Source organism: Dermacentor andersoni, chromosome 3, assembly GCF_023375885.2.
Source record: "Dermacentor andersoni chromosome 3, qqDerAnde1_hic_scaffold, whole genome shotgun sequence".
NCBI lineage: Eukaryota > Metazoa > Arthropoda > Arachnida > Ixodida > Ixodidae > Dermacentor > Dermacentor andersoni.
In genome coordinates this window covers 31,936,475-31,961,936 of record NC_092816.1, presented here as the reverse complement: position 1 = coordinate 31,961,936, position 25,462 = coordinate 31,936,475, and the positions used below count along the sequence as shown (strand labels likewise).

Sequence of the window (25,462 nt, the reverse complement as noted above, 5' to 3'; positions counted from 1 at the left end):
AGTGGAACACTCCATTGAATGAACAAAAATTGTGGCAGGCTTCTTTTTCCCTGCATCGTAGCAAATGTATTTCCACATATGTGAGTTCGTGAACCTCCCATGTTGTCTCCTAGTGAAGTACAAAATACCAGTAGCTTATTGCGCAATGAAAGTCTTGGCAGAAGAAAAGAATATTGCCAGTTGCACATATAAACATTTTAAGACTTCACTTGGACACCGAACAACTAGAGCTAAAAGAATTTAACAGGGAACAGTGAAAGCATGAATAACAGTTTGTGCTCTAAATACCTTCTGCAAGCTCAGATACAATAGACAACATTTTTCACTTTGTAATTCAGCGTCAACTAGCCATGTAATAAAATTCTATTTTATCAGACTTGCTCATAACTGGCTGTCTCAACTGACAAAATTTAGAATGAAATTGTTTACACAGCATGTAAGACAGATTAATATGCTCATGTCCTGTTGTAATTACCTTGGCTGAACCAATGCTCACTTTGAGAGAGTAAAAATTTTATCAAGACCATCGGTAAACGGCTAACAATTGGGCTTAAAGGGAAGCTGAAACACTTTTCGAAAAAAATGAGTTCTCTGCGGCATTCTACAGTTTTGAGTCCCCTGAACACGAATATCTGGTTCAAAAAGGGCGGAAACAAACGCAAGCGGCTGTTTTTCCAAGAAAACGCGCACCAGCGCCTCAGGGTATCGCGCGAACGCCGCTGTTGCCCGTGATTGGTCGGGGCCGCTGTGACGTCGTTGGCGGTAGTCGCCGGTCGGCGCCGCCGCATGTCTCCGTTTCAGAGCGTAGCACCATTCCTTTCTCTCTGGTAGCACGCGTTTCTGCTGTTCTGGCTTCATAGCTGAGTTGCAAGATGGAACGTTCTCGCTGTCTCTGACAGCTTGTATCGTACCCGTACATGTTTGAACCCACAGCCGATACGGAAAACGATGGCGGCAACAGAGTCAACGACGACATTGAGTGTGCCAACAGCGAGAGCGATGTGTGCACCTTCTCGCGCTGGAAATCTTAGCTGGTACGCATGTTTTTTTTTTTCATGTAGCTGCACGTTGCAATGACGGGAGAAAAAATGCGCTAAAGTGTCACTGGGAACATGCTGCTGGAAGAATGCCGAAGCACTAACTTCTCATTAGATTTACACGGGTGCAATTCCGCGATGTCAAGCACCTTGCCGCTGCTTGTCTGAAGTCCCGTAGTTTTTTCAGCGTTGATACACGATCGCGAACATAAGTGCCGCGTTTCAAAGCGCGCACATGCAGTGCTGTGAGGTACAGTCATGGAAGTTGCTTATCATACACATCCAGAGACGACCAGAGGTATTATATGTGCAATATTCATACTATGGTTCGACGACTTTGCGAGTGTGGCTCGATCAAGAATCGGTATGCGTGCTCCATGCTAGTGTTGACATAAAGATATTAGGCAGTTTTAGCAGCGCCGTGTGGTAAACACGATAACTGAACCGTACGTCGAATGTCACTAGGCAAGCCTACACTCAATTTGATACCTCAGGTGCATCGCTGTGGAAGCTACGCTCGAAGTCCGGTCACCAAAATTTATAACTGCGCGCGTTTCCGTCTATGCTTCGCAGCGTGCCAGCGGCGTTTGCTCGCGCGAGCATGCACGTGAAGCTGCCGCGACGAGCTGCAATTAAAAAATACCGAAAAGAAATTTTTTTAAGAGAACGTGTCAGCAGCCGTATAAGTACACGGATGGTTTCTATGGGTAAATTCTTCTTTCTTATTTTCATTCCGAACTGAACTTATATATGGAAAGCTTTCTGAAAAATCGGGTCAAGAAACACCGAACTTTTTCTAACTTCGAACGCAGCCACTGCAAGAAGTATCTCAAGCCTCCACAGCGTTGCACCTGATGTATGAAACGGAGTATAGCAACGCTAGCAACAACGCGTTTTCGCATTTGTCGTAAAGCTATCCGGCTACGCTAAAACTGTGTTACCAGACGTTAATGGCTGCAAATGTTCGTATTTCTCCAGTGCATCAATGTGAGCCTAATCACGCTTTCATTAAACTAGGTGCACCTGCATGTGCTGTGTATTGATGGAAGATGAAGAGAACTGCTTGTGCTGCCAGGAGGTGCAAGAGATTAGGAAAAAACAGAAGCGCACGCAATGCGTAACAAGTTCAAGACAATTCAGGACTGTGTGCCTCAGCAGGGCAGTACTGGAAGTGGCACTTGCCCAGAAAGGAGTCGAACCGGCTGGACAAGGCAAGAAGTTTACACACAGGTGTGAAAATGATATGGCCAATGGAAAAAGAGTGATGCAAAAGCAATTTTTTTTTACAGGCAGTGGAGGTATGCAGCATACCGCCAGTTTGTCTGGCTAGTATGGAAAAAGTTGGGAAAGAAGAACTGCCGAATTCTGCCAAGCTGTGTACTTGAAGTTGTTCGGGCTTCAGTCGCGCCGATTTAATTGGAATACCGATTGCCCGCATCGTTGTCAAGCTCCGATGATAGTCACTGTCGCGGAAATGGTCCGAGCACATCACAGTTGAGTTCGTCGGCACGAACTTATCTCTCCTCACCGCACGTACCCACTGCGCTGCAAGCTTCTTTTCCTTCGGGAATTTGTGAAACACCACATCGTCTCGCCCGCCTCTGTTCGCGCAGCCGAATGCTGCACAGAACGAGGGCATGTTGGGCGCCCTTGGCTGTAGGCACTCACGCAGCACAGAAGGAAAGAACAGTTTACGAAAATCGCAAAACAAACGTGAGCGGCGGCGGCGGCGGCAGATCTCTCGCAGCGTCGTTCAGTAAAGCGCAGGACGGAAAGAGGCATGCCAGCACATGTCAGCACGCCGGTCCGCAGCTCGGTTGGCTCGGTCTCCGCCCATGACGTCACTCTCGCCGCTTCTCTCCTCTGCCAACGTCCTCACCCGGCGCTCCGGGAAGCGATGGGGGCGTGTCCGCGCGGGTGATTTAGAAAGCGATTTCCGCCCGTTAAATTAACAAAACGAAAAAAAAAATTTCAGAACCGTAAATTATTAGGTCTGTTCTTCCCAATCCCAGCAATTCATAGAAATTGAAAACCGTTTCAGCTTCCCTTTAAAGTAAGCTCCATCTGGGCAACAAATAGAACTGGCAACAGTGACCAATTCTAAGCAAAGCAAGATCTCTAGCCCAGCCACTGAAACATGCACTGGAGCAATGGGTAGCATCTTTAATTTCGTTTTGGTCATAATATTATGTACCTTAAACGGCGCCTAGATTGCACTGGACACATACTAAAGGTGACAGTGGTCAAGCTAGTGAGCCTGTCACCTCTGCTTTACTCCATAGAGTGCACACAGTTCCAATATCTATGCTTTAGACTGAATAAACTACCCCTGCACAGCAGAAACTACCACAAAACATGACAGAGAAGACTATTCTATGTTTTCGGGAGAACAAAGAATCCTAGCTGATCCCAAGACAACTCACTTCCCATGTGGCAAGAGGAAAATGCAAGGCACAGGCAGCTGCAGGCTGTGCCGCCTGTCTAGTATACAAGATGGACAGATAATTCAAGCAGCAGTTGCACTACGCTGCAGCTAGTCGAGAAAGTTGAGGGCCCACACACAACAGGACCCCATCCAGCTATGAACTTCACCTTGCCATGTGGAAGGCAGAGAACACTGTAGACAAACAAATAGTAATTTTCTATAACACACGCGGCACACATTCTTTCGTCAGTCTCTGGGAAAAACTATGAAGGCATGCAGTAGATGTGGAATCAAAAGTGGCCAGTACTTTTGTGTGGAGGTTTCAAGAGCTCTGAATAAAGGAATTAGCAAATCTGGATCAGCCATCACCAAACAGGTAATCAGGTGAGGCACCAGAATAACCAAGTATGTTCCTTTCTCTCTGCACGATGGCTGTGCTTCAGTTAAGGCTGAAAGGTATTGCATGTACAGTCGATGCTCATTCAGGGTGTCTACCAAGTTGACATTTACAAATTCCCTGAGTTTTCCAAGTTTTCCCCGAGTACCTTTGCGAAATTCCCCGAGTGATGCAGAACTATGTCTTATGTGAAGACTGGCTGAAACCATATCGCCCGATGCTGTCACTCTCTAGTAAGCATATGAAATTTAAAGAAAAAAAAAAAAAGACTTAATCTAATTTGAATACCAAGGAGTAGTGTTTATGTTATTCAAAAAGAGAATAGAAGGGAGGGTTTAGTAAAATGCACAGCAGATAAAATGTCTTCGAAAAAAATTGCAAATCGAACCACACATTCTGAAATACGAATAAAAAGGAGATGCATACAGAAGCAAATATTTTCGAATATGAGCTATTTCTATCAACTGATAGCAAGCTCAGTGGTCTGAGGCTTGAACTTTGTCACAATTGAGATTCTCTCTCAACAGCTTGCAAGTCAATTTCAACTGTCCTGACATACTCTCAGCCCGCGCACGACACCTCAGCGTTGTTTAAAGAGTTTATTTTGGTTTGGATGAGGGACACCTGCATCTCAGCAGCAGCATGCTTCATTTCCCGTTCATTCCTAATGCGTAGGTCCTTTCTGTTCTTGTCCTCCTTTTGCCACTTGTTCACCCCACGGATCATTTGAAGCATCTTCTTGATCAGTTGCACAGTCCATGTCCGATATTTCGAACTCCCTAGGGGCCGCGAAAACGTCCGAAAAATCGGCCAGTTGGAAAAAATAAATGCATGTCATTTACTGCCCCTAAGGGCTCAAACGACACAGGCACATTCGAGAACGCTCTGAAGGCCTGTCGGTACACTAATTAGGCATATCCTTGCTAGTACTGCGACAGGAAATACCAGGTGCATGCGTGTATAATTAAGGAATACACACTGTGTTCTCATGGCAATAGCCCCTTCCCATGCTTGTTGTGCTTCACTGCAATACTCTTGCGTATGCTTCACCAAGTAGCATTTCTGTGCAGAGGCGAAGCTGACTATTGGGAACTGGTGTTATGCAATGCACCGTGCTTTCCAAACTTCTAAGCCAATCGCGAGGACCACAAAGGCGGAGTCCGTGCCATTGCTGACAGCAGTGAATTCTTTCAATAAAAAGCACACCACCCAACGGCAAGAAGCTTCATAGCGAACATCGAAGCAGCTAGGCCTAGCGTTGCCGCAGTGGTGGCTACGGCTGCCAGCGGATCTGCGTGCGAGAGCGCCGGTTCGAGGCTGCGAGGTAATCAAAATGGCAGCGGTGGTGGCTTTGATTAATGGCGTTTAGGACCTGCGGTCACGGCAAAACGTCAGAAAAATCGGACGGCAAAAAGTTCTTGCGTCCGAAATTTCAGATGTTATGATGTTAAGCCGTCCAAATTATTGGGCATCCGGAAAGTCTGTCGTGGACTGTACACTGCAACCCCTCCAGCTCACGACAGGGCGTCAAAGACGATTCATTACGATTCCTGTCTGTTACTCGAGCCAGCATTAACGCGACTTTCGACCCTTTCAATAAAATTACAGCTAATTTTCCCTGATAGAGGCACAAGTTCCCGGAGTTTTCCCCGAGTTTTTCCAGACTACTCAAAATCCCTGAGAATTCCCGGTTGTCCCAGTTTTCCCGGATGGTAGACATCCTGTTATTACAACAAACTAATAATCTAGTCAAAGAGATCCATTATATCCAAAGTTCATTACATACAAAATAGCCTCATGATATGTTGTGAATTGAAGGAACTTTGGACATACTGCTTTTAATTTCAAAGGCGATTGCCAAAATGATGACATGATAGGACGATAAACGGTCACCACAACGGTGCAGAGGCGCCCACCTAGCCCGAGTGTGTCACTGCTGACGGCGACACAAACATCAGCAAGTTTGTTTTTTCGCACAAAACAGTGGTGTATAGAATAAACTGATGACTTAATTTTATCTTTTGCGACAAACGACAATCACTGCCAAAGCCGCCCAATTTTAGACGCAGATTTATAGGCGCTTAGCGCAAAATGAAAACAGAAAGGGGGAGAGGACAGGGTTAGTGCCATAGCTGTAGCACGAACAAGAGGTGCAATACGAAGCAAGTTCAACTCAGAGCAAGTGTCCGGTTTGTGCTGCATTGAGTGTGAGATGGCTCAATCGTATCAAGCGCTTTGGAGTCTGGACACCGTTTGTATGTGAACTGATGTGAAGAGCGTGTTCAAAATGATGCATTTTGCAATTGGCACCGGTTCTTGAAGTGCCGTATGCTATGGCTTCGCTTAGCGGGTTAGGCCTATGGTACTTTCAGCCTTTCGGTGCTGTTTATACGCCTGCTTTGCCAACCCGAAAGGCTTTTCATTGGCTGGCAGAGCTTTGCCAGCAGCAAGCTCTTGCTGGAAGCTTGCCACTAGTGTGTTCGTTCTTTAAGAAAGTTATTTTCACACCTTCTGCAAGCAGCCGGAAGTAGTTGCATGCATTGCCACAGAAAGTACACTGTATTTATACAGTCCAATTTTGATGCATCGAACACGGATGTATCGAATTGTGTATGTCGAACACTTTCGATATAACCTGGAAAATAGCACGCATTTTTTATTTCTTATTTTGAATGGGGTCGGATGTAAAATGGATATATCAAACTGGATCACTCCAGACGATGTGTGCTCTCTTAACAGGCGGTGAGCTTTCCCTAACGCTATTGAAGATAGCGGTAGTGCAATGGGCGTTCCTCACTGCTGCGCACTATAGCTGCACACGTCGATTGCGCCGAGGGAGCCATTTGATGGTAGCTGCGAACGCAGGCGGCGGCTTGGCTGGTTTGACAACATGAATGACACATTGCATTTGCCGCACTGACTCCTCCTCATGAGGAATGGCGGTTTGCTTCCACAAAGACGCATGACAGCACGGGTTCACTGGGCTCGCTCATAGACCCCATGGCAGACACCACTTAATAATTTGTTACTGACAGTGTTTCAAAATGCTTCAATTGACGGACATGAAGATTGCAGTGGAAGTAGCGGCCAAACGAAGAAGCTGCTGAGGTTGATCCCGCAAGCGCTGATTTTGCCCCGCTCCCAACTTCAGCTGAAGGTGCAGCTGCTTTGGCCCTTCTATGCTGCCACTGTGGCGCAATAAAAAGCACCAGCCTATTGCTGGTGAATCGTTTACACTCTGTTGAGGACGCTATGGTTAAGCACGTGGCTGCCAATTAGATGCAGGCTACACTGCTGCAGTACTTTCAGTCAAAGGAATAACTACTTTGTGTTAAGCTTCAAGCGAGTATTTAATGCTCCACGTTTGGTTCATTGGTTGATTTTTACAAGCTCTTTACATGTTTTTTCTAGATCTTATATATCGATCACTGCGCTGTTCACTATATCGAGATTCGAGTGTACCATCTAGACAAAATTTGCCCAAAGATTGGTTCATTGTCGCCAATGGTATGTTACAGCCAAGTTTGTTAAAACTGAAATTTTGTTGCATAAATAATATAGACCTGTAATATCAGAAAGTATGTCGTACACAGATACATTAACAGGTGTGGACTGTAGTAAATAACAGTAAACATGGTGTGTAACACCATGGCATGGCACCGTGTATTGAAATGGACCCATGCCCATAATGGGCCGAGATAATGCAAAAAGATTCAATTTCTGTGTTGCTTCTTTTCGCACCTCGAGCTGTGCTCTGTTTACATTGTTCCTGGGATGGTACAGCCATGAATGATGGTTGATAAGAAAGATATAGAATCAAGTGAAAGAAATCCTTACATGATACTTGCCCTGGTTGACGCTGTGCCATACTACAGTCCCTCACTGATAATTTGGACAGCTCACAGCACATAGTTTGATCATTCGGATTGACTGCATGACTTCAGGCTGAATTAGCCACTGATTGGAGCACAAGGGGCGTTGATTTTTAGCTGTGTTGCTGGCACCAAACCTAACTAGTGAAGCTTAGCCGCTCCAGCAGATGCAGACCGTACCACAGCACAAGTCAAGCTGCTGAACTGTAAAGGCTGCATGTACAAAGTTTGCAGTTTGTTGAGAGAGTTCGTCAATATTGTCTAGTAGCTTCAAGTGACGCTAATCCCAGCTTTGACGTCTGTGCCAACGAGGGTGGCAATTAAGTGAGGGAAGTGCCAGACGTTAACTGTTCATTGTACCTTTGTCTACCTGTAATGACAGCATGACAATGGTCAAAATACAAACTGACTGGGTCGCAGGCAAGTGAATGCGTGCGAGCGACGAGTTAAACAAGCTTTTTCTAGCCCCTTGTAGAATGAAGTCACTAATGATCTGGCAAACCCGATAATATGGACTCTTGATTATTCAGACTTTTTGCCGGTCATCGTCAAGTCCTAGCTATCAGTCGGTGACTGTACTGCTGAAAATAGGCTTCAAGTAGTTGCTATTCTACAGCACAGAACATACATCTGCCATTTGTGAACAAGGAACTTTAGGGATAGCGCTAATTTTTTCAATGAGGCGGAATGAAGAGAAATGATGGCCTACTACTTAGACTGTAACCCTAGCGTTAGCTTGGCTCTAGAGTTAGGCATCGGCGCAGAGCGCTACTACACCTACCGCTACTACACAGTTGGAAAAAAGAAAACACCCAGAAATTTTGTGGATGTGTGCATGTATGTTATGTACAGTGCAGTCCACTTATACCAATATCAAGAAGAAAAAAAATCCTATATAACCGATCATTGCTAGATCTGGACTGCCGTAAAGAGAGAAGAAAAGCTGCAGAATATACCTTTGTAGCTCCGAAACCAAATTTGCCACTTAACAATAAAAAATTGACGTTGTAGAAAGCAGGCTGTGAGAAATGATACGTTCATTTATACCTCTAAGCAGCATGTCAAGCATTAGGTGCGCTAAAATAGTCAGAAATGTGCACTAGCTTTAATTTAGCTATAATTTACTGTGCATGAAATCAATGAGCGACTCTACCGACAGCAGTGAATTCTGTGAACATTGGGGTACGTGTCAAAAACAGGCCACTGTCAATCTGGTTGTCACTGCCGCTGCTGTCGTCGCAACTGTCGCACAACGTCGCCGCCTGTCGTGACAACTATCACCCGGTCAGAGATTCTTCGCAGAACGAAGCAGCGCTACCTGCACTCAGAAACTCCTCTATCAAAGCACCACCTATTTTACCGCCAGTAGCGATGTGCTCCCAGAGTTCGGTAATGTTATCGGCTGCCATCGTGTTGGTTTCCCACATGGCGATTTTCGCCGTGGCGCACCAAGTCCAATGTTTCCGTTGATTGGTATGGTCGTTGGTTTAGCCTTCTTGCTCGCGGCGCTTGCAGTTGCCAGAATTGTCGATATCGTCGACTGTGAGAGCTCGTACTTTGAGTCTTGAAAAATCTGCAGCTTTGTCTCAAGCGACACAGCTTTGTGCTTTGTTGGCGCACCTACCGCTACTTCCGCGACGCATTTCTGCGCTCGCTGAGGAAGAGAAGGAGATTGTAGAAAAGTAGCGCAGGAGCGTGTCACTTCTCGCTTTCCCCCTCCTCCTCTCTAGAAGCTCCCCGGTGAGACCATCTTGTGGGACACTGTGCCAACTTGTGATGCGCTCCGTGGCTTTTGCAATCAGCACATTGGTGCTGTGCGGTACTGCGATGCGCTGCACGGTAATGGCGGCAGATACAAACTCGCGTAAGCAAACTTTTCGCCCAGTCTCTGTTAAGAAAAATTTATATCATGAGAAGCCAACAAACTCATTCTTCTCATTCTTAAGGCGGACTTAGAAACACAAATATCACAATTATTCTGCGTGGAAAACGCCATCCAAAAGACAGAATTTTGATTGTTATATCCGATATGCAGTGATTAACACATCGATACATATATTTTTTGCTCATAGCTCTAATGCATGAATTGATACACTGAAGTCAAGTCATCGTTATAATATATATATCATTGTACAGGTAAACCTCGAAAGAACGAAGTCTGTAAAATCGGCAATTTGCTTCGTTATATCGAAATTTCATTGTATTAAAATTCGACCTTTTATGCGAATAAGTACAGTTGCCAATAATTTTTTCTTACACGGGAAGGGACCCCGCAATTATCCAAATTATCGAGCAGTTAAAAAAAAAGCAAATTTGAATGAGAAAACAATTCATTTTGATAAATTTGCGAATCGGCGACGAATGATACTGTTTCATGCCACATACGTCGCCAATGTCCTCACATCGGCGGAACGAATTAAGCAAAGCCAGCCAAGCTTTCACATGCACTCCACCCTTGCAGCTGATAGTGTCGTCCCAGTAGAGTTCCAGCAGCGGGGAGGGAATGCTTTGTCTGCCTCCAAGACTACACAACCTCCAATACTAAACGCGCGAGAAGACAGCTTACATGGTGCCAAGTCGTCTCGACATGCCCACTCTTTGCACATGCTGCAGATTACCTCTAAAGCAGGGCGCACCACAGCCCCGAGGAGTTCACGAACTTACCCAGAATTTTATTCATACACATATACAGTCAAATCCACTTATAACGATACCGGTTTTAACAATATATCGTTTATAAGAATGAGAAGCTGCTGCACAGTCAACTTTTGTATGTTTTCTATGGTGAAATAACCCACTTACTAAAATGCCCTGATGCCGCATTATCGGTTATAATGATAAAATCTGACTGCTGGGTGCCCAAGCTGAAAGGTAGTGAAATGCAAAATTCTTGGAAAAAAGAAAAGAAAACGAGAAATTCTAGCTGCTGCTCCAACAGCCGCCGCACCCCGCACTAGTTTTCCAGCCATCTCTGTGTGCCTCTCTCCCATTGCCCTTCCACCCATCCGAAACACGAATGGACCGCGTCAACTGCACTGCTCGCAGGTTGCTCACTGGCTCCTCATTCAGCGTAGTTCTGCAAAAAGCTTATTCGCTCGGGTTCATCTTTGTTGGTTGCATCGAAATCGCTCCTGGCCAAGTGGTTTCTCCGCCTCGTTTGACCAACAGTTGGTTTGACTCACCACCGAAACGGAAGATGGCTGATCCGCCCGCGAATCATCGGCAAAGCACGACGTTGCCAGTGAAAAGAAAGCGCACGGCTATAGATTAGTAAACTAAGTGCTTCTAACCGATGAGGCAATCGTCGCGAACATGCTTGCATCAGATAGCGACAGCGACGACAGCAGCGATGATGCGGTAGGGCAGGCTGCCTCAACGTTGTCCTCACAGGAGGCTCGGCAGAGGATTCAGTCCCTTTGGGGTTTCATTTTCACGAAGAACTTTCCGGTGCACTACGTGGGGCACCTGGATGCCTTATAGGATGTAGGCAAGCTTCACGTAAAGCATGCAAGGGTGACAGACATAGGGTTTTCTCGTGCAAGCCAGTGAGAAGTGCGTGGCGAGATGCTTGTGGTGATCTCGCCTCAGCGTTTCTTCTGGATTTCTCAAGCTGACAGGCTGCTGCGGCAGCCTTCTCGCAATTCTTAAAAGGCCCCTTATGGGGCCACCAAAGCGATGCCTCGGCGGTGCTCGCATGTCGCATGCCACCCGTGACCCCTATTTGCAGTTGTTATAGCAGTGCCATTCTTCACTCCCAGGAAGGAGGAAACTCCCAGGAGCGAACAGAACCAGCAGCTGGATGGAGGAAAGTGCTGGGGAGGGGCACTGACCTCCCTGCACTTAGTTTTCTCACATCAGCTTGCCATCTCCCTATTTAGATTTTTTCGTGCTACCCGGTTATAACAATTATTGGTTATAACGATGGAATTTCTGTGGCACTTGAATATTGTGATAAGTGGGTTTGACTGAATTGTAGTTATTCGAATCCAGGTCGATAGTCTTTTTTTTTCTTTTTCATATAATCACATACTAAATTCTATGGCCGGCTTAGATTCGATCATTTTAAAGAATGCGCCAGTTCTTAATTGAACTTAACAAATATGGTGCATAGCTAGTGCCATCTGGAAAAGTCAGTATCGCAGCCACTACTAGCCTCGCCGGTAGCCAACTGAAGTACACAGACATTGCCATTTTAACCTGTGGCATAATGGTACCAAAGAGGCGATACCACTGTGCCGCCACTTTCAAACCAAAAGTTGTGCTAGCCGTAGAGGCATTAGATGCTGTTTGCATGCACCAGCCGCAATGGGGAGATCACAGCGATAAGGGAGATAACGACGTCGAATAAACTCTGCATGTTCATATTCAACAAATGCCATTTTCATTTTGTTCTTGCTTTTTTGTTCAGCCTACATTCGAGGCAAGTTGGCTTTCTTTTTTTTTTTTTTTTTTTTCTGGCTTCAGACTTTCGGGGGTCGGCTCAGAATTGGGGCCGGCCTAGATTAGACTAAAACGGTAATTCATAGTCTTAAAATTTCCGACAGTTCATCGACGTGAAAGGTTACATGTTGTTCAGGCTATCAATGCTAAACAACTCTTTAGGTCTTGTGCTCATGTGACTCTTATGTTTATTTATTGCATTCATCCCTCATCAGTACATATTGCACATTGTTTGAACAGTCTGCACCTCTGGCAAAACGCTACCACTTGTGAACCACCAAAGTACCTGAGAAGTTGGGAGGCACGCAAGCTGCGGTGATCAGAAAAAACTTGTTTCAGCTGTAAATAGTATGTGTGCGACATAAAGAGGCTGAAGGACAATCTCTACCAGTGATGTATTTTTCCTATTTTATATACAAGTTCCATGAAAGAGGATTGTCCCTGCACGTCAAGTTGATAAATTCGGCCTTGCCTCACATGCTACTTGCCTCCTGAATAGCTCCGACGGCAGACCTCCCACCCCTGCTAGGTGCTGGTCATGAGTTTGGTCCCTGTACCACAATTTTTTTTTCAGCAAATAGCTTACTTTCCGAAAAACTTGTATGGGTTTCCTTCATGGCATCATGCTACTGTCTAGGTGGATGCCAATTTTTCCCATTCATGAATCTTCTTCGACCTTGCGGGTTTCCACAGAGCTGATTTGCAATCTACAGGTTTAGGGAAAAAAAAGAAAAAAAGAAGCTGCAGTGCATTTAGTTTAAGTTTTCACTGTAGGACTTTTCACTTCTGCAGCTTGAATGATGTTGTTGTTTAATAATACTACCAATATAGTGCATCAAACAAAACAGGTTTATCGCAAAGCTTTCCAGTAGAACAAGAGCGGGGGGAGGGGGGGGGGGGGGAGGGGTGTCCACACACTCACCAGGTCATGTCCCCAGAACTGGTGACAATTTGTGAGTCGTCCACAAAGCGGCAGCATGACAGGTAGCCTGTGTGGCCGGGCAGCTCTCGGCTGACACGCACATTGCCTTCACGTGTCTTCAAACTGTAGATGGAGCAGATGTTGTCCAGACCCCCGCAAGCCACATAGCTCCCGGAGGGAGCATACGCACACGTCATCACCCAGCTTGATCTGAGTGGGATTGCATGCACCTTGTTGGTTGTGTATGCATCCCACACAATCAGCTTGCCATCTTGAGACGCCGACACCAGGTAGCTGTGCAAAAGGAATCGCGAAGAGTCAATCGCAACATGTTCCGCTGGCAGCAACATGCTGTAAAGTGCACGGCGATTATTTCAATCAGAAGTATCTGTTAAGCACCAGCACCACCTAGAAGTATTCATCCTTTTCTCTAACGTGCATGCACAAAGTTTGAGGAAAGCATTGTCACAAGAGGCACAAAAGGAAGTGAAACAAACAGGCTTCTTTTAGATCCACCAGCCATCGCAGGTCATCATGTGTGTCAATGCAATAAGCTCGCTCTGAGCACTCATCTTTGTTATAATAATATAACTATATATAGTTATTATAAAAGCAAGATCGGCATTTGCAGTTAAATCTCTGAGGCACAGTGCTGCGACCAAGGTAAGGCCTCGGGGATTAGCATTTAGCTCTCCGAGGCCATACTTGACGTCTTGTCGAGGTTGCCAGAGGAGATAATGGCGGCAGAGTTGGCATATGCTGCTGTCATGGAGGAAGTCCAGAAATCGAATATAGAGCTGGCGGCTGTCCGAAATATTGGTGGTCTTTACACATTAAAGGGGTCCTGAACCACCCCTGGTACTGCAATGCATGCTCACTGACCTGGAGAGGCAAAGCCGAAGGGTGGGTCTAAAAATTAATCTGCAGAAAACTAAAGTAATATTTAACAGTCTCGGAAGGGAACAGCAGTTTACAATAGGTAGTGAGGCACTGGAAGTGGTAAGGGAATACATCTACTTAGGACAGGTAGTGACTGCGGATCCGGATCATGAAGAATAAGAATGGGCTGGGGTGCGTTTGGCAGGCATTCTCAAATCATGAACAGCGGGTTGCCATTATCCCTCAAGAGAAAAGTTTATAACAGCTGTGTCTTACCAGTACTCACGTACGGGGCAGAAACCTGGAGGCTTACGAAAAGGGTTCTGCTTAAATTGAGGACGACGCAACGAGCTATGGAAAGAAGAATGATAGGTGTAACATTAAGGGATAAGAAAAGAGCAGATTGGGTGAGGGAACAAACGCGAGTTAATGATATCTTAGTTGAAATCAAGAAAAGGAAATGGGCATGGGCAGGACACGTAATGAGGAGGGAAGATAACCGATGGTCATAAGGGTTACGGACTGGATTCCAAGGGAAGGGAAGCGTAGCAGGGGGCGGCAGAAAGTTAGGTGGGCGGATGAGATTAAGAAGTTTGCAGGGACAACATGGCCACAATTAGTACGTGACCGGGGTAGTTGGAGAAGTATGGGAGAGGCCTTTGCCCTGCAGTGGGCATAACCAGGCTGATGATGATGATGAACCACCCCTCAAGGTTGGTGGAATAACAGTCCGTGGGTAGCATACGCTGCTGTGAACATCTCAGCTAAGTTTTGCTGTTGTATGCGATACGTGGAGCTTGGAAGCAAAAGCACCTTTCTCTCATCATATGCTATCTTTTGAACAGAAGGCCGTCCTCACTCTCTTCTAGAAGCGCTTCTTCACCGTCAAAAGCACCATTTCATCATTCCCTTGAATGGCTGCTATTGGCCGATAGCTGACATCAAGCTGCGGTTGGCTACATGGCATAGATACCGTGGTCGCTATGGGGTCCTGCCACGAGTCCACTGGCTAAGCACACTGCAGCCAGTGGACTCGTGACAGTCGCGTTTGGCTTATGTTTAGAGCATTGTAGGCACACCAAAGGCAGAAGTCATGGCATCTACGTCAACATCCAAAATGAAATTTGAACTGGGCGCTACGGTGACATTTAGAAGGCGGAGTGTTCTGGGCACGCCCAACTGTGCCATAGCCTTCGCAGTGCAAGGCGAAGAAAGAACAGGAGCACAGTGGAAGCAGTGTTTGATTGCCAATAAGTCTGTCTCTGCTGAACTCATTGAGGTTCTTTTTCTGGCGAAGTATTTCTGAAATAGCCTATTTTCACTTGAAATGCCTTGCTCCGCTTTGATAAAAGGTGATTCACGGGCCATTGGCAGTGCTGTGAAAGTGTCCAAATTACCAAGCATGTGCAGATTACCGATGTCCGATTTATCGGTTGGTGACTGTCAAAATGACAGCACCGTAAAGGCAAGAAACTGCATCCCCTTGTTACTTCTAGGGTTAAGTACTCCCATCATGCAACCTGTTGAGAAGAATGCACGCACCTCATGCCAGAAATTGTCTCGGAAGATAACAGCTAGCAAACCCTTCTCTAAAAAATAAAATAAGGGAATCAAGATAACTTGATTTTGTTTGTCAATATTTAATGAATCACATATCTACAGCAGAGATTTGCCCTACAGGATGTGTCATCATCCGAGCTGCTCTGGTTCACACTTTGTCAATGGCAGACATGTCCTTGAAAGAGCCAAATCTTTATTATAGAAAAACAATTATTGACTAGGTAAACATTGGCAATTTCACGTATGCTTGACATATGCTGCCGAACCATCAAGCCTGTTATCTATCTACCATCTGTATGCAACTACCACTGATTTACAGGCAGAGTGGATAATGTGGACAATCCTAAATGGCAGCACTCACCGGGAGTCTGAACCCCAATGCATTGCGTAGATCTTGGCCAAATGTCCCCGTAGCGTACGCCGCGTCCGCATCTGGATGCGGCCCACTGGTTCCATGTTGGCCGTTGCTTGCACCAAGGTGGTATCACATGCAGCTTTCCGTGCATCCTGCAACAGAAGGAATGAAATTACTCTAATCAGTACTGAAAATTGCAGCCTGCATATGGTGGTGGTAATAAGCGATTCTCGCAACTAACACTTTGGCTACAAGAAGAGGTGGCTCAGAGGACGGCGCTCTGACTAAATTCAGGTTTGAGGTTTTGACGTCCCGAAACTGCACAGTGGGCTATGAGGGACACCGCAGTGGAGGGCTCCGGATCATTTTTACCATCAAGGTTTTCTTTAACCTGGACCAAAAACACAGACACACGCTTCGTATTCCCCCTCAATTGGAATGCAGTCATCACAGCCAAGATCGAATCCACCACTTGTACTCAGCAAATGTAGAGTCCTCTATTAATGTTCATCACCTAGAACAAAACAATGGAAGACTGCAGAGCTGAGTGTCAGCCAGTAAAATGTAACACCTGCTTAGCTACATAACATGTGCTCTGCTCATACCCCTTTATTCAACAAGAAACTAGAACACTGACAGTATGCAGTGTTCGGTTACTAAGTAACTAAGCTATAGTGTCTTTTAATGAAGAGCAATTGTTTAAAACTAGGTGTGGGTGAACATCAAAATTCTCTAACTCGACTTGAACATAAACACTCAGCTTTGAATATCAAATAATTATATGCACAGGCACTTATTAGCAAGTTGGGTTAACTTATTTTTCGACATTGCAATTACACTGTCAACATTAAAGAAACTAGACTAGTAAGCCGTTACACTTAAGATTTGTGTATTTGGCTCATGTTAACTTGGAAAATTTAGTAGTTCCCACTAGCTGTTCTCACTAGCCCGTGCCTTATTGTACCACATTGAGGGACCGTAAAATGGGAGGCATTTCATCCTGGGTCAGTCATCACTCACCAGACTTGCTGCCAAGCAAATAAACTCAAAATTGGAGGTGGTGCTGAAAAAAAGTGCACCCTCGCTGTACACAAACTCGTGCCCCTCGCTACTGAGAGGTTGGCTTTCCAGCAAAGTTTAGACATTTAGGGTCAAAACATGGTCAATTCGCCTGTCCACTCTGCCCTCATCTGCCTGCATGCGTACCAGGGCAGACACCCAAAATTCAGTGCACACTCAATCCGCAAGAGCGGATCGCACGCACACTCGTATTGGGCGACACAGCCTGTTGACAGCTGGCAACCATTTAGCAGAGCAAAAGTGTTGATGGTTGGTAACTTTGACAGCAGACATCGCCTCCTTTACCTAGAGGAGGTGATGTCTACGTCACATGAAAGTGATAGTGTCGCCAGAAGCGATTCATCTGAAACCCTTGTTCGGCGCGATGACGCAGTTTCTGTAGTGCTGGTTACAGCTTGCAGACACACATCTGTCGCGGAATACAGCTGCATAGGTTGCCAATACACATCTCTTTACCACTGAGCGTGCGTGCGAGGCTCTGAGCACAGCTTGCCGATAGTCTTGCATTTGCTTTTCTTTTTCACGCTGCCAATTTAGGAGTGCGCGCTTTAGCACTTTGATACATGAAATGACTTTTACTTTTTTTACATATATAACGCTACCGAAGATGACACCACGAACATACATATTAGAAATTTAATACTTGCTGTTTGTAAGCTTCCCAAACAAAATATAACCTTAAATGATGTGCTCAGTCACGGATAAAGTCTCACCATGTGCAAAAAGGTTGTGCATAAGTGGTTAACTTGATGCATCAAGGAATTGAAGGTTAAACGGCGAGTGTACAATTCATTATGACTGGCATAAAAGCAATATGTACGTACAGCGGTGACCTTATGCAGACACATACTCAGGAAATGTTTTCAAGGAGAATATTTATTTGAAAGCAATTTATATTTCTCACAGTACAACTTATTTCGGGTGAAATCAAATAATTACATTCTTTCTTGCCAGCCTAGGCAGCCAATCTGGTTCCCCCTCACTACTTAGACATACTTAGTTTAACATTTAAACAATGCACAAAATATTACCAAAGTGCACAAAATTAAGCAGTGCCGTGACAGGCATGCTCCCTCTCTCATCCATGGCAGCAAACAAGGATAATTGGCTTGAGACTGTTTGATACTGTAAGCATCATACATTAGTGTTCTATTTTGATTAATCTGTATGTAAAAAATAAGCTCACAGAGGATGGACATGACAAGTGAACTATTGTAAGCTCTACTCAGGTTATTTGAGCTAGTTGGGCATGGGCTGCGTGTTGTAACAACCTAGATGGCTGGTGCAAAGCCACATTTTAGGAAAATGAAAAATGCATAGCATAACATAAACAGCTGGCCAGTACCTGCATTTTATTTGAAAGCAAACCAAGGTTATCAAGTGACTTAGCTTAGCAGCGAGTTCAGTGACCTCTCGTGGTGTGAAAAGGTTGATGTAGTAAGTGGTATTGTTTGTCTCTGATTTAATAGCTGCTTCAACATGCACATGACAATGAAATGAAGGCTCACATGGCAGAAGACAGGGCCACACAAAAAGTTAGAAAGCATTCATTGCAATTTTTTTTTTATTTCCATAACAAACCAGCAAATAGCTCGTTAGGTTCAGCTTTATGAATAATGCACAAGGTGTTCTGCCTAAAACTGGAAGATTGGTGTGCTCCATTATCTATTCACTATTCGAGTAGCCAAATGAATTATACCCCCATGAGCACTGTGAAAGAAAGCACAAACATTTGCAGTCAAGAGACCACAGTGGCTCAGCCTCTGTGCCAAACGTAAAGTTGTTCCAAAAGAAAATATGCATAATGGTGAAGTGGCATGCATTCACATATGCTATTCAAATATGTATTTGCACATATGTACGCACTTCGTAACAGCAAGAACACAGCTCGAATGTCGCGATCACCAGAGCGCACCACAGCCGGCGAAGCGGCTCACACGCATTATAGCACACGCTAAATGACAGCGATAACGAGGCAATAAAAGCTTATCGCTACAGATCATATCATCACTCCTGAAAGTTGCAAAGGTTCACAAAGGTGCAAAGTTGAAAGTTGCATGTGGTTCGTTCACCACTTCGCAGCAACGAACCACATACACAGACCACATACACGAATCGCGTTTGCTGGGTGCGCCGATCGGACACTTTTCATTTCGCCACACCCTGAACCTGTGTCCTGCTCAGAATGCATGTGTATGTGATGGACTTCTCGTTTGCGACGCACATGCAAACACGGCACAAAAAGTCACGAAGTTGACGGCTTCAAATATTTCTTCTGACACGACTGTAGCTTAGGCCTTGCATCCCTGCCGCGCTTCACTCCGAGCAAGCGCCATGTTTGCTGTGAAAACGCCTGACACCGTACGCCTCGGACCAGCCAATGAGAGACGAGCAGGCATGCGGATGGCAAACTTGTGACCGGTCGTCCGCCAGCTGTTGACAGCCCTCCGCACGCAGGCGGACACAGGCGGATTGACCATGTGTGCTTTACAGGCAAAATTTCACTAGGAGCATGAAATCATCACAAAATTCAGCATAAAATTGCCCAATATTCAGAAATTAGACACAAATGCCAAGAACAGTGTTCGCTCCCACACAGCCAGCAGTACATTAGATTTGATTCGAATATTCGCATCCAACCAAATGTTCGAACATTTTCGGATATCTATTTTTCCAACCAAATATGAATAATAAAAGTATAATGTTCATTAATATTTGAACTTTTCAAACATTCACACAACCCTACTTAGAACACCGCATCAACCACCACTGGCCACTGCCTGCAATGTCACTGAACGAGGTCAGAAGAGGGACGTGGGTGGGTTCCCTACCCTAGACTAGAAAATATTTTCCTTCTCATTTTCCCTTCATGTTCATTTTATGCTTGCTAGGCATCTCATCATTTCCCCCTCTTTCAGCTTTCAGGACAGCAGTGCCCCACACTTCTCCGTTGCAGGCCTCAACCAGCCACGGTTAGAAGAGCAACCGCTCCAGCATTATTTTTATAGTTGCATTAACTGCAGACAAGAACATGCACATATGGGTACTTTGGTGGATTCAAATAACGAGGTTTAGCACCACAAATAAACACTAGGACACCACATCGGGTTGGGGACTCTGTATGAATTTTGACCATCTGGTGTTTTGCAAGGTGCACATTTAAGTACAATGGTATTCCTACATACTGCCCACGTCGGAATGCAGCTGTCACACTCATTAATTAAACTTGTGACATTATGCTCAGCAGCAGAACTCCACAGCCACTGAGCCAGCACAGCTGGTCTATTCGTGCATACAAATGAACAAAAACGCAGTTGCAAATTGAGCAGAATTAAGAAGAGCCTGCTACTGCAACAAGAGGTGGCAACTTCATGCCAGCACTGATGCCTTTATCAGGCAGAAACATATGCTCCATAAAGCTTGGCTGGACATGTAACACGAAATGCAGTATACACTATTCCGTCATTCATGGACTCAGACATGTTCATTCAACATCTGGCAATTGCAAGCTGAACCATGTGCAAGCTGAACAGCGCTACTGCTTTTAAGTAGGGTCCAACGTCCTGAAAGTCGAGAAAATCATGCAAGTGGATTTGGAAATGGAGCCACGGAGCACAGCATTCCAATTCGACCCGGAAGCCGCGTCACACGCGCGCGGGGAGGGGGGGGGGGGGGGGGAGGGTTGGTGCCCGGGCCACCCGATTCCCAGTTTACCCAGTGTTCATAAAAGGCAGGAAAGGGAAAATGCGAGGAGGCAGTCGTGGCACGAGTGCGCCCCTTCCCATTTGGTTCCGCCCCCCCCCCCTCTCCCTTCCATGCCTACCCCGGCTGTGAACGCCACGCGAGTGACACCCGTGACCTTCGAGGCCCGCGCTGGGCGAATGACGTCAGAGTGACGTCAAGACCGAAATCCAGGGCTCGTGTGCGAGGAGGCGCGCCGGCCGCGGTGAGGGAAGCAAGTCCTCCCTCCTGCTCTTCGGCGCAGCTTCCTCCTCCTCGGAGAGAACCACGGGCCGCCTGTCGAGTTCTCCGCCCCGTACGAAAGGCAGGTGCTCTACCCCGCGTGCATTGAGGCACGTCCGCCAGCAAGCTTTGGAGAGAGTGTTCGCTCCATTACAAGAGATCCTCGCGCGTATATTCGGCGCACTCTTAAAACACTGACCCGCACAGCATCGAGAAGGCGAGCTCTAATGGCAACGTCTTGATCGACACCATCGCAACGGCGCGTCACCAGAGCGTGCCGCGGAGAAAGCCCGCAAAGGCCAAGCAGCGTCTAAAGACACTGGCGTTTTTTTTTTCCTCATAGGACGGCTCGTTACTTTATCGCCCGCTCGTTTAGGAAACGTAAACCCTAATAGCACCTGCTAGTGCAAAGATTTAAGCGCCCCTGGCACTAAATCTCGCGCTGTGATGTCAGCAGTTTGGGAGCCTCGACTAGTCCGATCGCAAAAGGCGGCCAATCGCTAAGCTTCAAGCAGAACCGACCGAATGCTGAAAACGTTCCTAAGCAACAGAAACAGCGCAGACCAGGGAGGACAAACGGTTTCCTGACACAGCGGTGAAAGCTTTCATTTGGTTTCATCCCGGCGTGCAGCGAAGAATGAAAATCCTATTCTTGGTGCAGATGAAAGTTTCGAAAGCAACGAAAAAGCGACGAAACATCGCTCGATACTGCCAGCAAAATGTCACGAAAATGCCTTTCGTCCAGAAGGAACGTAGGCTTTATTTTCTAGGACCGAAGGCATAACGGAAAAGAGCGGGTACTATAAAAAAAATCTGCAGCAATAAGGTTTAATAACATTGTTGTGCACGCTTGCTTTAAAGCTTGCATTGTCCGGAATGGTAGCGATGGAAGAAGGTCGCCAGTTGCAATCCAAATTTTTTCTTGGGATAGAAGGAAGCTGGGACAACTTTGTTCCACAAGACGGGTTGCAGCATCCTTTGGGATTTCACAGCTGATCTGGAGCGCGCGCATATGCCAAACACGCGGCGTTCGGGCGCCGCTGAGAGATTCAAAGGAACCGATGAAGAGAGAACAAAGTAGCACACAGTCTGCAAAAGCGAAAATTCAGCCAGTAGGATCCCCGAACTACTGTCGACCAAGATGACGTGCGACGCCGCAAGGGCGGAGGCCGGTGCCTTTCGTGTATTCGTACTTATTTTTGCGAGCTAACCGGCTTGCACGTAACGTCGCACGGCAGCACACCTGCCTCGACCCCACACGACAACGACCTGACACTACTACAGCGTGCACGTTGCACCAGTCACGTCGCCAAGTGCGGGACCACGGCGCGAAAAGAAAAAAAATATACAAGCACTCTGCGGCGCGAAGCTGCCCCCGTTGGCCAGCTAGAACGCCGCAGCTGGGTCCGACAGAGATCCCGATATGGAGAGCTCCGCGCGCCTGCCCTGGCCGTACATCGAGAGAGAAAGCAAGCAAACGATGAAAAAAAAAAAAAAATCGCGCGCAGCCCTGCTGCAGCCGCCACGAGAGAACTACATTAGAGGGGTCCTCGGCAAGCTTCACTCGCTTCATTACGAGAGTGGACCGCAACGGACGATTGTGGGGTGCAGCGCACGATGGTCGCGTTTTCATCGCGGGACGTCCGCCGCGGCGCAGAAAAGGGATCTGGGGTCCATATGGCACGGCCGCATGCGAGCTAGACAAAGCAATAAAAATACAGCAGATCGCCCCCCCCCCCCCCCCCACCCTCCGGTCACTATAGTATTCGCTTCCGAACGGCTACCATGCCATTAACACAACGACGCGATCGCCGCCGCTGCCACGAGCGCGCGAGGAAACGCAGAACAACGCGCACTGGAGCACGGCGTGAACGCGTGCAGAGAGAGAAAAAAAGACTGAAGTTGGCGGAGGCTGAGAAAAACGCAGCACAACAACCATTGCTACGCTCCAACGGAAAAGATCAAAGGAGACGGCGGACTAGCCACCGCACGCACACAACGCGGCGAACGTCACTCCCGGGGCAGCGGCGACGAGCGAGCAGAAGCAACGCCGCCGCTCCCAGTGACGTCATTCGGAGAGGAGGAGCACAACTCGACCCTCCCTCTGCATGGCACCAGCGCCGTTTTCGAAAATCGATCAACTTGAGCCCGCGGCACAACGCCCGGCAGGAAAGCCGAACGAGCGAGCGCCGGCTTTCAGAAGGCGGCGGGAGAGGGGGGGCCGCCGCCGCCGCCGCTCACGTCACGGGCCGGCCGTTCGAGGGGGGGGGGGGAAGAAAAAATAGGGGAGCACCAGAAACGCTCGAAAAGCCACCAGGCCGCGCCAGGGAAACGAACTGCGGCCCGCCAGAAACAGGGGTCGCAAAAGGCGCCGGGATGGGGCGGGGTGGAAGGAGTCGCCGTACTGCAAGTGCCGTATACCCGCTGCTGCAGGCCGCCTGGAAGCCAATGCGCCACAAGAGACTGTCCGTCTCTCCACAAGGACGTGCCACGCCTGTCCCAAATATGGAATTGAGGGAGATCGGTGCAAGTGGTGGACTGCACTCCGGAGAACCCAGTTCTGGGGACAATGACTGCCGAGCAAGTGTGCGCACAAAATGCTGTTGCCTGCCGCTTCAAGTGCATTGAACTATATTGCTTCCAAAATATGGCTTGGCTTGCGCAAGCAATGAGAAAATAAAGAAAATGAAACCAAATTTGAGCCCCAGTGCAAAAGACGGACAGATGCATCTGGAAAATCACTGCTGTTATGAAATCACAGTGGTACAGTGGTGGTGGCACAGCCTGTAAAGATGTGAGCTTTGAGTAGTGAGAATGGCTTTAACTGCAAGATAACAGCACAGTAACTAAGAACTTTGTAATTGAAGTGTTGCATGCGCCAAGTAATTGAAGAAAAACATATCCCACATGGTAAGCCGACTGTCAAATGCATTCAGTCAAAACACGCCTAGCAATTAAGATGGAACTGACAGCTGCGTGGACAGGAGACATACCAAATTATTCTGCCGTTAAAAAAGAGTAGCCTCTTCCCTGCCACATTGGAAACAAATTCAAAGTGAAACAAAGTCAAATGAAATTTAGGAATTCAATTGAATCTCATGTTGTCCAATAATAATTGCAACCAATATTTCATTGAAGGAAGCAAGTGCATGCACTGTCATAAATTGTGCAGCAAGCAGTGTGATTATATAATATTAAAACAATCATTATTCTTGAGAATCAGTTCGCCTGCTACTTTCCATATGCCAGAGTGGAACAAAACTTACAACACCACAAGAATGCTGTTAATTAATTTAGCAAAGTCAGTATGAAGCACGAGAAAAGCTGTTACCATGAAAAACGGACAATCTTTTATGCAATATGAATGCCATTCAGATAAAGACATTAACTGGACCAACAAGAAATTACGCGTTAATGGGTAGAAAATGGCATATGCCCTTGGACTAGTAGATGCAGACTGCAAATGTTATGAAGTGAGCAACGATTGAAAGATGCTGACTTATTTTGCCAGCACAGTTACTGTACAAGCAGAATTATTGCAACAGTATGAATGCTGTAACCAATGAAAACTGTGAAGAACGATGCTATACGTGTTGAGCACAGTAGTATGAATTTAAAGTGATCTGCACGATATTCAGCAGCAATATTCAATAGCACTTTGTGCCAAAGCTACATTTCAGTGCATCAGTGTTCCGGCCCCGCCTTGCCCCCATCAGAGTTATGCTTACGAGCACCTCAATGTGACTGAACAATTTGGAGCCTATGACTTCGTGTGTCTGTGGACATAAACTACATTTAAAAATAATCCAGCACTGGAGTGGAATTGGAAGGTGTGCACTAGACTTTGTGCAGAGGGAGTAAGAAAAACTGACGTTGGCGCTTGCTTTGGTTCTGAACACATTTACTGCAACATTCTCTCGTGGTAGAGGCTACGATCTTGTGTGCATGCTTGCTTGTTCAAGTAATTCCAGACAATCACTTTGGGGGGGTAATGGAATGGCTAAGAAAGCAGTTGATATGAACTGCCGTGTCTGGCAGTTGAATGACACGATGACACTCTGGCATGAACTAAGAGCATGTAAGTCAGCGAGGATAGGAGCTTGTAAAATCAAGGTTTCTAAATGGTTCATGCCAGCTGTAGCTTTCCCCTCAGTGCAAGCTTGTCCTAATCTGAGTATGCAAACCAATGAAATTACACGAAATAGCCTTCAGTAACTGCCAGCAACTTTCTTACCATGGACATGTTCATGTGCCCAATAACGCAAGTATACATCCCTTGACTATGAAGGTTGCTAGAGTAGGTGTCCATTGTCTATTTTCGCCTGCCAAGGTTCTATAATGAGCACCAAAATCTCGGTAAGTGTGCCTTCTTGCATCCCAACTACTTTAGAACGCGGCCACCCATGGCGTGAAATTGAATTCGTGATGTCATGCTTAGCAGCACACCACCTCTGCCACCAAGTCAGCAGCGAATACCATAATTGTGGATATAAAATGCAAAGTCCTAATATTAAAATTTCTGGCCTAGAAAC

The 25,462-nt window shown here is 46.4% G+C and overlaps 1 protein-coding gene across 1 annotated transcript in view; it reads right to left on the bottom strand.

Annotated features, from left to right (window-relative positions):
* LOC126520864 (guanine nucleotide-binding protein G(I)/G(S)/G(T) subunit beta-1) overlaps positions 1–25,462 on the bottom strand; it is a 67,529-nt gene that overhangs the window by 28,847 nt on the left and 13,220 nt on the right. The window contains exons 3-4 of the mRNA XM_050169665.3: positions 15,894–16,039; positions 13,094–13,387 (exon numbers count right to left, since the gene is read on the bottom strand). Coding sequence (XP_050025622.1) covers positions 13,094–13,387; positions 15,894–16,039 — 440 coding nt within the window. The remainder of the gene's footprint in view (positions 1–13,093; positions 13,388–15,893; positions 16,040–25,462) is intronic.